Source organism: Rhopalosiphum maidis, chromosome 3 (genome assembly GCF_003676215.2).
Source record: "Rhopalosiphum maidis isolate BTI-1 chromosome 3, ASM367621v3, whole genome shotgun sequence".
In the NCBI taxonomy this organism is placed as follows: domain Eukaryota; kingdom Metazoa; phylum Arthropoda; class Insecta; order Hemiptera; family Aphididae; genus Rhopalosiphum; species Rhopalosiphum maidis.
The window spans coordinates 35243295-35256178 of NC_040879.1; the positions used below are offsets into that span (position 1 = coordinate 35243295).

The 12884-nt window shown below is 25.3% G+C and overlaps 1 protein-coding gene across 1 annotated transcript; it reads left to right on the forward strand.

Moving 5' to 3' along the window:
* The first annotated feature begins 8027 nt into the window (after positions 1-8027).
* On the forward strand, positions 8028-11950 carry LOC113555702 (tryptophan--tRNA ligase, cytoplasmic). The gene is made up of 7 exons (XM_026960215.1): positions 8028-8647; positions 10386-10614; positions 10685-10867; positions 10959-11169; positions 11230-11403; positions 11464-11604; positions 11678-11950. Exons 1-7 carry the CDS (start codon positions 8524-8526, stop codon positions 11825-11827), a joined length of 1212 nt encoding a protein of 403 aa, XP_026816016.1. The 5' UTR covers positions 8028-8523; the 3' UTR covers positions 11828-11950.
* The last annotated feature ends 934 nt before the right edge of the window (positions 11951-12884 follow it).

Consider the following 12884-nt stretch of genomic DNA (forward strand, 5'->3'; position numbering starts at 1 on the left):
ATTTTATATGATAATTTTAAAGAGAATTATAAATTCCTATTTTTGAATGTTTATAGAACTGTCAAGTCACAAGTTAATCTTTTAAAACCTTGACCACTAGATAAAGAATATGTTTCTTATTTAGCATTTATTACTTTCATACATTTCATTTAAGCCAATTCTTCATAAACTCTATAAAACTTGTTTTTTTATGATAATTTTGACGTATATTACTAATTCAAATATTTAACTGCCCTTTAATCACTCTATTCTCATGTTAGTGTGTTGAAACCTTGTCCACTAGATTATGAAAATGATTCTTATTATCCATTATTAACATTCATGTATTTCATTTAAGCTGATACTGTATAAACACTGTATAACTTTTTCTTACATATTAATATATAGAAATATTATAAACTCATATTTTTTTTCTAATTGAAAAGCACCAAATTTAGGTTGTCCCTGTACAAGTGTATTGTTTCTTTACATTTATTTTACTTTGATATACAACACGACAATCTGGTAGATTTGTACTATTTATAATTACTCAACATTTTTGTTTTTTCTCAAACAATTATACATATTTAACTGACTACTTTTTTTTTAGATGGCAGTATAGCAGATCACTCTGGTCATGTTGACCCATGAATTAACATTTTAGCCACCTGGGAAATTTTCAACATCCTACATCAAAAACGGATTAGAATATTCTGATAATTATAATGTTTTGTGCAATATACGTGTAATGAGTATTGAATGTAATTGATAGTAAATTTATAGTAGTGTAACAATTGAAATTTGTTAAATATCTGAATATAGTATTGGTAAACAAATTGAGCTTATAATTTTTATTCTTTATAATTTACCTTTGCTTCAAAAATCTTTTCACTTGAACTACGTTTGTTTCATTATTACGTTTTATCAAACCATTACACAAAGTATTTTAATTTTAATTGTCCAGTTTAAATAGATGGATTACGGTACTCTTATTCGATAATGACTTGATATTATTTTATTCAACTAAGATATATTTTCGAAGTATGGTGATGGCATTTTATAGATTAAACAAAACCAATATAAATTTATTGTACAAGTGTATTGTTTAGTTTATGCGTACTAGTAAATACGTACTATCTTTTATGGCTTATCAAAACTGTAATTTCTTATCATCTGTTATTAATATGTTTATGTTTCATATCCATTTGCAGTTTTACATTCGTATTTGCATTTAAGTTTCAACTGTTGATTGTCAAATTTCAATTATTTTGTAATAAGAATAAAGTTTCACTGTTAGTTTTTGTTAGATTTTTTCCATTTCTGAATTCTTCAGTGTTTTCCACGTACTGGTTGTCATGTACAAATTTTCTTTCTCCTAATTGCTCGTATTAGTGACATTTTGTCCTCCTTACTGTAAAACATATTTAACTGAATACATTTTTTTAGATGGAAGTACAGCAAATCACTGCAGGCATGCTGAGACATGAATTCACATTTCTACCATTTGGGAGTGAATGTTACAACATCCTTCGTTGAAAATGGATCAGAAGATACTGATAATCATAATGGTATTATGCAATGTACATGTAATGGTTATTGAATGTAATTGATAGTCAATGAATAGTAGTGCAACATATAGTTAGTGTCATGAAACCCTGACCAATAGATTAATATAATGATTGTTATTTTCCATTATTAAAATTCATGTATTACATTTAAGCTGATACTTCATGAACATTATATAACATGATTCTACTTTGTAATTTAGACAAATATTACTAATTCATTTTTTTTTTAACTGCTCTTTAAACACTCTATTCTCATGTTAGTGTGTTGAAACCTTGACCACTAGATTATGAAAATGATTCTTACTTTCCATTATTAACATTCGTGTATTTCATTTAAGCTGATACTTCATAAACACTGTAAAACATTATATTACATATTAATATATAGAAATATTACAAACTCATATTTTTTTTCTTATTGAAAAGCACCAAATTTAAGTTGCCTGTACAAGTGTATTGTTTCTTTACATTTATTTTACATTGAAATTCAACACAACATTCCGGTAGATTTGTACTATCTATCATTGCTTACCATTTTTTTTTTATTTGGCAAAACATCAGATCTTTTAGGGCATGCTGAGATATGAATTTTAACATCCAACCTTATAAATGGAATAAAAGATTCTGATTGAAATTGTGATTTTGTGCAACGTTATTGGAACATTTAAATTCAATAAAATAAAATCATTATATTGGAAAAGCAGTTTTGAATAAATATTTTCTATCAGGCTTTATTATCACTAAGTAGGTTTGATGGAATTATTTTGAATAAAGTAAATTATATTATTATGGCATTAGTACAGCATTAGGTTAAATTCATTTTTGTAAAATAAAAAAATACATTTGAAAAAGCCATTAAATGTATATAATATAATAATAGTTTCTTAAAGTTTTAGAGTCCTGCAAATATTTTTTTAAATATAAAAAAAATTCATTAGTTATCTTTGTTTAGTTATATGATTTTGACCGAGTTTGAACTTCAAATGTGTAGTGTGTAGAACAAATAATTGTCTTTGTACATACTTAGATTTTATGATTTCTATTTTACGAAATACAACTACTTATAAAACGTCATGTATACAATTTTCAAAACATAAAAATACAAGTAACACAACTATGAATTACAAAATAGTTTTTTTTTTTTGTGATTTTGATTCATATCAAAATATATACTTATAATACCTACTCATAAAAAAAACCATGTTTTATGGACTTTTGTGATCTATGTTTTTATATTTCAATAACATTAGTGATCATCATATATTCATATGCTTAATTAATTTTGCCAGGTTGTCAGATTCTTTCTTTCATCAATAGAAGGTAATTATATAGGCAAGTTCTATACAATTTAATTATCCTTAAAATATAAAATATTTGCTGATTATTCTATTATTCTATCTCTATGAAACAATTTGTTTTATAAATTATTTTATCATACAATACACCTCAAATAGTGAAAGTGAACGCATTATGTATTTTATTATATTGGCATACAGATTCGAAGATGTTTTGTAAGGCAACCCTACCGCACGTTCAATATTTTCGAAATTTCTCCTCACAAACCATTGCATAATATAAAAAAACTGCCTACTCATTTATAATTGTGTAACAGTGTAACTGTCCAAATTCTTATTTTTTCATGAATTTTTGTCCAAAAATTCAATTTATTATTAGTTATTACGTTATCAAAAATCTAACTCCAAAACTAAATCTTTTAATACTTGCCCCATTTAGATAAAATATTCAAGGATCGACACAGATGCGTCCCTAGATGATCTTCCAATTAGTAAAAGTTTTTCAAATCAATTATTTAGACGGTAAGTGGTGACTTAAATGTGAAGTTAAAAAAAAAAAAATTGGCGGGTAATTAGGTTTTAGTAATATTTTAATTTTAAAATTGAAATTTAACATTTTTTAAAACAGAAATTTGATTTCGAGGTGTCACGGCGATGAACCTCAAAGATTTCGAGACGATACGACCAATATTAAAAAGGTTAGTGTTTCAAGCTGAATCTCAAAATCTATAGATTAATTTAATTAATAGGTTAATAGATTAATAACAACATTTTTTATCATGTGTTAAAATAACCATTTGTAGAATGCAAAGTTTTAGAAAAGTTATGTTATACAATATAAAACTTTTTTAAATATTTATTTTATTTACTTACTGCATGTCTGTATATTCAACATTACTTAAGACAATTTTTTTAATGAATCTGGCGTCGAAGTAATTAATTATATTTTTCAGTTATAAAAGATTAACATTGCCCTAAACGGTATAATTATACTGAACTTTCTAAATTTTAATTAACAAAATCAACAAAAAACTGTGAAAAATTACGACTTAGTACAAAATGTATTCGCAAACGTCAAAATCATATAATATTCGATGTAAATAAAACAACTACATTACTTATTATACGTAAAAATTACAATAGTTAGACTTTAAATACTTTTTCAAAAGCTTAAATATTCTTAATTTCGTAGTGTGTTTCATCATTTTATCTATGAGTACTATTATTAGTATTGTTATTGTATATTTGCATTAAATTGTTAAATTTTAATCGTTAGATTTTTAATAAGTCGTTTTACTCTAACACTATATTTTATGATTCTTAATTAAGTAAGCTTTATGAACTATTCAGTACTTGACTCAATCAATAAATAAATTTATCAACTTTTAATCAAATTTATTCTTTTAAGAATAAGAACCCACTACCAAACAATTAAACAACTGGACAAGATCAGAAGATCTGACTGGAACGGGATATTAATACAGTTAATAAATATCAATAATTGTTCATATAACTGATGAACTTTGAATTTCAATCATCAAAATTAACGATTTATACGCCTCGAAAATGCTTATAATTAAATGTATAATGTTGTGAATGTATAATACTAATATGACAAGTCTCAAAATGTACTAACGCTAAACAATAGGTATGGTAAATTACAAAATGACAAGTGTAATATTATATTTTCTAATTTTTTAGTAAAACTTTTGTCCTTGTCCGTTTGTGGATGAGATTACTCTCACATGGAAAACGAGAAATGGATGAAATCTAAAGTTTATCGATAGAGAATTTTATGTAGATCCAAGTGTAATAAATTTTCTAGTAGTTAAATAAATTGCTTTCAAAAAGCATAAAAAAGCCAAAAAACAATACAAAATTCGCTGTATTAATATTATCATATTTTATAAATAAGGATAATAAATTATTAATTAGTTTATTTTTAAACACGGCTTTAAATCTAAAGCCGTGGTTTTAAAAGGTCACCACTGCTTCGAATGTCTGATAAACAATTGCGGTTATGTTCAATTTTTACGTAAATAATAATATTATGGATATTTTTTATTTATGTTTAAATAATTTTACTTTTTAGTATTTACGTTTTTAAAGTTTCAAATCTTCTAAGTACCTACCTACTTTATTTTTTATTCATTAATAATATGTTCTTTATCCTGTACAGTAAACAAATTACAGAAATGATGTAATTTACATGGGTTATATAATATGGAATTGCAGTATCGAAAAAAACCAAGGTTTAAATGGTTTAAAACAAATATTTAAAATCATCATCGTAGGAGAGTCCATGGACCTTAGTTCAATAGCAGAAGATCTAACATGTAATAATGTAGTATTTTTCAAGTAAGTTCGATGCTCTTATATTTTCTACCTACTTCCGTTGACGTGGAACGTTCATTTTCAGCATAAAGTGTATTCTAGCCGATAATAGAAGAGCCTTTTAGTTCGAAAACACCTTATAGTTCAATACAATCATAAAGATAAACATTTTATTAACAACAACAAATTTTTAATAAATATTTACTACCTATACTATATAAATGTGTATTTTTTTCAGAACATTCAAAATCATATTTTTAAAGATTTTATTTTTATTTTTTAAATTTATTAATTAATAATTATATATAAATTACAATTTTTTTTTATATTTATATGAAATAAATCTTTTTTGTTAATATTTTTAAGTGATTTTTTTTTCATTTTTAAGTTTTTCGGATTATTTAATATAATCGCATATTTAGTGCTATAAGTCCCGAATCCTAGTAATAAAAATTAATTTAACACGAAAAAAGATATATAAATATATATGTATTTATACGGAAGCGTTGAAGGGCTAATCTTATGTTTTAGATTCTGAACAGAGTGATGAATGCATTGGTTTTACAATGATGTGTTTTTTTTTTTATTTTTGTGTGTCATCATGTTTTGGAGTAGTAATAATGCCTCGATTTTTGACTTCAGCCTCTATTAGAATAGGAAAATTCATAAAAAATGTACAGTAGTTTTCAAAAGCGTCGGGAAAAACCCTGAAAAAATAACGGATATAATAAATATATCAAAATCGCGAAAATTTGCTAGGAATTTTGAAGTTGAAAATTCATAAAATTTTTGTGATTTATACTTAAGGTTCAAAAATCCAATACACGGTTATCCATAAGTTTTCCTTCAAGTAACTGTAAAAAAAAATTCCAGCGTCAATACAGAAAATATTTTATGAGCGTATGAAATTTAATTTCTTACGAAATCGCGTTAAATAACGATATATTACAATTTAAACATAAGTAATAATTTAATATATCCAACTAATTATCATTAACTGACAAATCAACTCCGTTCAGAATCGTTTTTCGTGTACAATGATACCCGTCATTGCATTCAAATTTAACACATCCATTATAGTGACCAGTGACCTACTCTCCATCTCTACTATACAGCAGAGCGATACCCACTTTTTTTTTATCTCATTATTATAAATTATCATAGTTCATTATTATCAATTAAAACTCGTAATTGTCATATAACGCAACTCAAAATTACGCGTTGACACAAGTCATTATTATGGATTATCAAAACTCATTATTATAAATTATAAATTAGAATTCGTAAAATAGAAAAATTTTAGAAATGGGGTTTGTGGGTGCTTTTAAATTTTATAATCGATTCAAATTGTTGCCAGTCATATTACTTACTACTTTACCATGGATTTAAACAAAACTATTAAAAACTATTTTAATATGGAACTCAATTAAGAGAAAATTAAAAAGTTATCTCTTGTTCGCCGAAAATGTGCTAAAATGTTATATAGTGTAAAGTGTAATGTACCTAGTAATAAATTACTACATTAAAAAAAAAATCGAAGTATTCTGCAGTAAATCTAATTTTCAATGAACAATCTTTTTTTGTTCAATATAACCGACATACTTTCCTTTAAAATATGAAATCAACGAACAACGATTTTAATTTTATTATATTAATTATTAATAATAGGTCTATATTCATAAATATAAAATATAATTATAAATATGTATGTAAGTATAAATCTGTATAAAATAATATGGTTTAATATTACTATAGGTATAGCCGATAAAGAAAAACTAAAAAGGATTACAAATTAAAAATAAATTATTTTAAATTTAATTTTCTTGATTTTTTTACGAACTTATCAATTACAAATTCATTTTTTCATCCATTGGTTAGTTCTTCCTATTTATAAAAACGAAAGATTAATAAATCTACTCTGCATCATACTCACGATTTAAGATAGTTATTTTGGATAATTATCTTAAATTGTGATTATACTTGATACATGGTGCGTAACCAAATCGTGCGGCGCATTGTCGAAAATGATCTTTCACGTGTTGCTGATGAGTTTGGTATGGTTATTGCATCTTGAATTAATTTGTAAAGGCCCAGTCATATCATAATTTATGCTTTTAAACTTTCATAAGAAGTTTCTAAAACATTGTAAAACATCACTACTAAAAGAGCATTTTTGTTGACCAAATTGTAAAAAGAAATTATATAAATTAAATATTGACAAGTCGATAGGTGATAGCTTATGATGTTTAGGTCCCGTTTCCAAAATCCAAATGCGTTATAATTTTATAAATATATAACATATATATATATAAATGTATATTTTTTATATTGTATATATTGTACTAACATTACAAACCCAAATATCTAATATATATATATATATATATATATATATATAATATGTAAGTACGTACATCTATGGCGTTTGTGCATACTTATTAAACTCGTTCTTATAAACTCAAAATTACACTTTAAAAAATATTTTTAGTTCAAAATAAGCTGGGGGTGTTAGGTACTCAGTTCTTAGTTCTCAGTTCTGGGTCATTTCCCAATTTACGATGTGCAATTCCTTCATTATTATTAATTATTTTATACTATATTTTTACTTTTTAGGCCTAACTGGTTTTCGACTCGGGGTTTGTTTAATATCCTCTTCTAATTAAGTATTTAAACAGTAAAGCTTACATCGTAGTACCATAGCGCCCACAAATCCCATTTCCAAAATTTTTCTATTATACGAATTCTAATTTCTAATTCATAATAATGAGTTGTGATAATGCATAATAATGACTTGTGTCAACGCGTAATTTTGAGTTGCGTTATGTAATAATTACGAGTTTTAATTGATAATTATGAGTTGTGATAATCTATAATAATGAGATAAAAAAAATAAGGTTGGCCCTTTAACGCTTCCGTATATTTACTTACTTAGTGTCTACCGTCTGATGATATTGTAGACTATTTCCGTTCGGAATCGTTTTTCGTATACAATTAATGATAATTGAATTCAATTTTAACACACTCATTATACTCACTCAGTCACTCTACATCAAGTATTATACAGCAGAGTGGTATCCAATTTGGCCCGCCTTTTTCATGTTTAATATCAATGGTTATAAGTTATAACCGTTACATACCTCCACGCATGGCTAAATAAATATCAAATATTTTATGCCTCCACGGGATCCACGTCGTTTATAATAACAACTGATAACCGATAACTGATAACTTTCCTATAATAATTATTGTGTATAATGATGCATAACCAACAATTATTTGTACAGAATAGCGGTTTTGATTTCCTAGTAATTACATATTAATATATTACGTTTTACTTACGTTTGAAAATGGCTTCATCCTTGGAAAACTTGTCATTGCAATCTAAAGAAGTCAACAACGAAGATGATGTGGTAAACCCGTGGAATGTTTCTTCAAAGAACAAAACAGGAATCGACTATGACAAACTCATCAGTAAGCAATTATTATTATTTTATTACTTTTCTTTCCCCATAACAATAATTATATTTTCGCAATATTTTATCATTTTTATCGTAAGTTGTTATATGGATTAATACATATATTGCTTTATACTAGGAATACATTTTACATTTTTGTTGATTTATTCATTGTCCTCAACATGGATACACTTTACTATTGTATACAACTATCGTTAATTGACTCGCCGGGACATTAGATATTTTCATGGTAGATAATATGCAATTTTTATTTTTTCCTAATTATTTAATTTAAGAGGATGTTATACCCACATGTGTTTTCTCTGTTGTAACATACATCATGGTAAATTTGCGTTCAGCAGAACACATTTCATGTTGTTTCCTTTGAAATTGAGTATTAGGACATGCCATACATAATATTCTTACTTTTAAGTTTGATAATAGGTAAATTGACTGCATTATTAAAGGTAACAACATAAAATGTGTTCTATTGAACACAAATTTGCTATGATGAACATTAATAAGACAGATAAAACACATGCGAGTATAACGTCTCTTCAAAATTTATTAAATGACTGCTTAACCAATTTAGAAAATTCTTTCCCCAGGAAAAAGCTACATTATTTCTGAGTGACATAAGCTATATTTTATTGTAATTAAAAATATTAGTCAATTAATTCCGAGAAAAACATGCAGATACATTGATATATCGGCATGCGCTGACTATAGAGTATAGACGAATATTCAAAAATATTTTTCTTTAGTAGCACAGTCGTCTTCCTACGCAACAGTCGTGGATGAAATTAAAATTTTTGATTAAAATAATTGATAGAAACTTTGATGAATAGGTACTTTAAAAAAATTATTTTTAGTACACCATCCAAACAATCAAAAATTAATTTTTTTATATGCTATTTATTGATTATTTATTTATTGATATGTCAGAAATATCATCTATGTACCAAATCAAAAAATCAAAAATATGATTTATTATATTAAATGTTAATATTAGGCAACCAAATTTGACACAAATGCATTTTATACAGGCAACAAAGTACACAAGGACAGCTATTTATTTATATAGATACTAAGATTTTATATTTGTGTTTGTATTTAAGTACTAAACAAATATTATAGATTAATATCTATGTCTTATAACAATACTTATTATTTTATTAATCTGTAACCTGTTCTAATTTTTAAGCTTAAACTATTCTAAAAAAATATTCTTTTTTTTATTACTGTATCATTTTGATCCATGGTTTTTTAAACATAATATTATTATTTAAATAATTTAATATTAACTTCATTAACATTAGTTACATTTAAGCTAAATGTTCAAGTTTTATTAAATAAACAAATTTTTATATAAGTTATTAATTATTAGTAATAATTCTAGTTAATTTTGGTTAATTTACCTACTTATTTATTTTTGTTTACATATAATAATAAACAAATAGGTATTTTTCTTATTAATTATATAATAATAAAATTTAAAGTAAATTACAATAAACGTGTTAAATTAATAAAATACATATATATACAATATTATTACTTATATTTTATTATTATTTATTATAGATTAGGTACATGGATTACATTATATTTATAATAAATTGTTATTTCAATTCTTAACTTTTAGGTTTGTAAGTATAATTTAATAATGAAAATTAAAACTATTTAATAGATTGTTATTACACATTTATGTTGTAATTACAAATAATAGGTAGTTATATTTTCTTTTTCTTTTTTAGGAAGATTTGGTAGTAGTAAAATTGATGACGAATTAATTTCGCGGATCGAGGCTGTTACTAAAAAACCTGTTCACCATTTCCTTAAAAGAGGAATATTTTTTTCACATCGAGATTTATACAGTATTTTAAATTTATATGAACAAGGAAAACCTTTTTATTTATATACAGGAAGAGGACCTTCTTCAAACTCTCTACATATTGGACATTTAATACCATTTATATTTACAAAGTAGGATTTTTATTTATTTTATTTTAAATTCTTCTGAGCATAGCAGTAGCTAATATTTTATTGTTTTCAGATGGTTACAAGAAGCTTTTAATGTTCCTCTTGTTATACAGTTGACTGATGATGAAAAATACTTATGGAAAGATTTAACATTAGAAGAAGCAAAGGTGTTGTCTGTTGAAAATGCTAAAGATATAATAGCATGTGGATTTGACAAAAAGAACACATTTATATTTTCAGATTTACAGTTTATGGGGTATTAGAAATATTTAAACTAATGCATTAATATATTTTTGTTTAAAATAAATAAAAATTATAATTTAAAAAAAATAATTAAATGATTTTAGTGAATGTCCGTCTTTTTATGCTAATGTACTGAGAATTCAAAAAAGTGTTACATTCAATCAAGTAAAAGGTATATTTGGATTTGGAGATAGTGATGTAATCGGAAAAATTGCATTCCCTGCTGTTCAAGCTGCTCCTTGCTTGTCTTCAACATTTCCATTTATATTTGGAAATGAAAAAGTTCCTTGTTTAGTTCCATGTGCTATTGATCAGGTAAGAATAACATTTAATTCTCTTATTATATTAATTGTTTGATAAAATATTTTTTTTCAGGATCCATATTTTCGAATGACCAGAGATGTTGCCCCTAAACTTGGATACTTAAAACCAGCTTTAATACATTCATCATTTTTACCGTCTTTACAAGGAGCTGACACTAAAATGTCAGCTAGTGATTTGAATTCATCTATCTATTTGAAAGATACTCCTAAGGAAATAAAAAATAAAGTTAGTTTAGTTTTTTGAAATATTTTCTTTTTTATTCATTATATTATTTCTTATAAACAGATCAACAAGTATGCATTTTCTGGAGGTCGAGAAACAGTTGAATTACACCGTGAAAAGGGCGGTGATTGTAATGTGGATATATCATATCAGTATTTAAAACATTTTCTAGAAAGTGATGAAGAATTAACTAAAATTGAAAAAGTAATGCACATAATTAATGAATTTATATTATAGTTTTATTAAAAATAAACATATTGTTTTAATATGTTAATAGGCTTATACTTCTGGAAATATGTTAACTGGAGAATTAAAAAAAATATTGATTGAATCTATTTCAAAAATTGTGAAGGAACACCAAACAAACAGAAGCAAAATTACAGATGATGATGTCAAAGAATTCATGACTCCAAGAAAGTTATCATAAACTAAGACAAAAACACAATTATATATTTAAAAAAAAAAAAATTAATTTTCAACTTCTATGTTTTACATAATTTATGTACACACACACACACACACACACACACAAAAATGTGTTGTTTAATGTAATAAACTACTATAATTCAAATTGAATAAAGTATGAAAATTATTTTTCTTAGATAATTTGTAAATTATTATTATTTTATATATGGTGTTATAGTACTAAGAAATCAGTGTTGTGTAGTTACAAATCAATAATTATATGGTTAGGTTAGGCAACGTTTTTATGCTTTATTTTACAGCAGGGGTCGCCAACCAGTCGATCTTTCTAGGAATACAGGTCGATTGTTATAAAAATTAATTTTACCATTATCGGTCGATCGCGTAATTAATAATTGGATAATGTAATTTGCTATTCATATCGGTCAAAAATTACAAACATTAATTTGGATTCAAGTATACAAGCAGCTATTACTAACTATATACTAGAATTTTCAAAACTTGCAGAAAAAAACCAAGAAACAACTTTTTTTTTTTTTGCTCATCAAATAAATCTCGTCCTAGGTCGATCACCAGGGTCTTAAAATTTCAAAAGTAGCTGACTTGTTAGCGACCCCTGTTTTATAGCTTATTATTAACATAGGTAGTACAAGATTACATAGCAATACAGGTAGCATATTCCCATTAATAATATATATTTTTGTTCAAGAGAATGTTACATCTACATATTGATGGTTAGACGACAAAAAGGGATAAGTGACATTAGGGTCTAAGCAACATTTTTGTTATAATCGGTTATTGGAAATTTAGATTTATCATAATGTATCACTGGTACATCCGTGTGATCATCTTATAATAAGTTATCGAATTTTTAAATTTAGGATACAAACGACTATTATAATATGTGAACTCAAAAACACGGGCCCAAGCGACATTTTTGGGGTCCAAACGTCAATATCATAAAATATGTGAAAATCATTTTTTTACTCTCTTGAAAACCTTGATATATATTATGTTGCTTGTCCCCTTTTGTCGTGAAACCATCAATATGTTGTTTCTAT

What these genes read in the sequence shown, in the direction of transcription:
- LOC113555702 (XM_026960215.1), top strand. Translation starts at nt 8,524, where the DNA reads ATGGCTTCATCCTTGGAAAACTTGTCATTGCAATCTAAAGAAGTCAAC. An exon ending in TCAGATTTACAGTTTATGGG is followed by an intron (nt 10,868 to 10,958) that starts GTATTAGAAATA and finishes AAATGATTTTAG; the next exon opens with TGAATGTCCGTCTTTTTATG. An exon ending in CTAAGGAAATAAAAAATAAA is followed by an intron (nt 11,404 to 11,463) that starts GTTAGTTTAGTT and finishes TCTTATAAACAG; the next exon opens with ATCAACAAGTATGCATTTTC.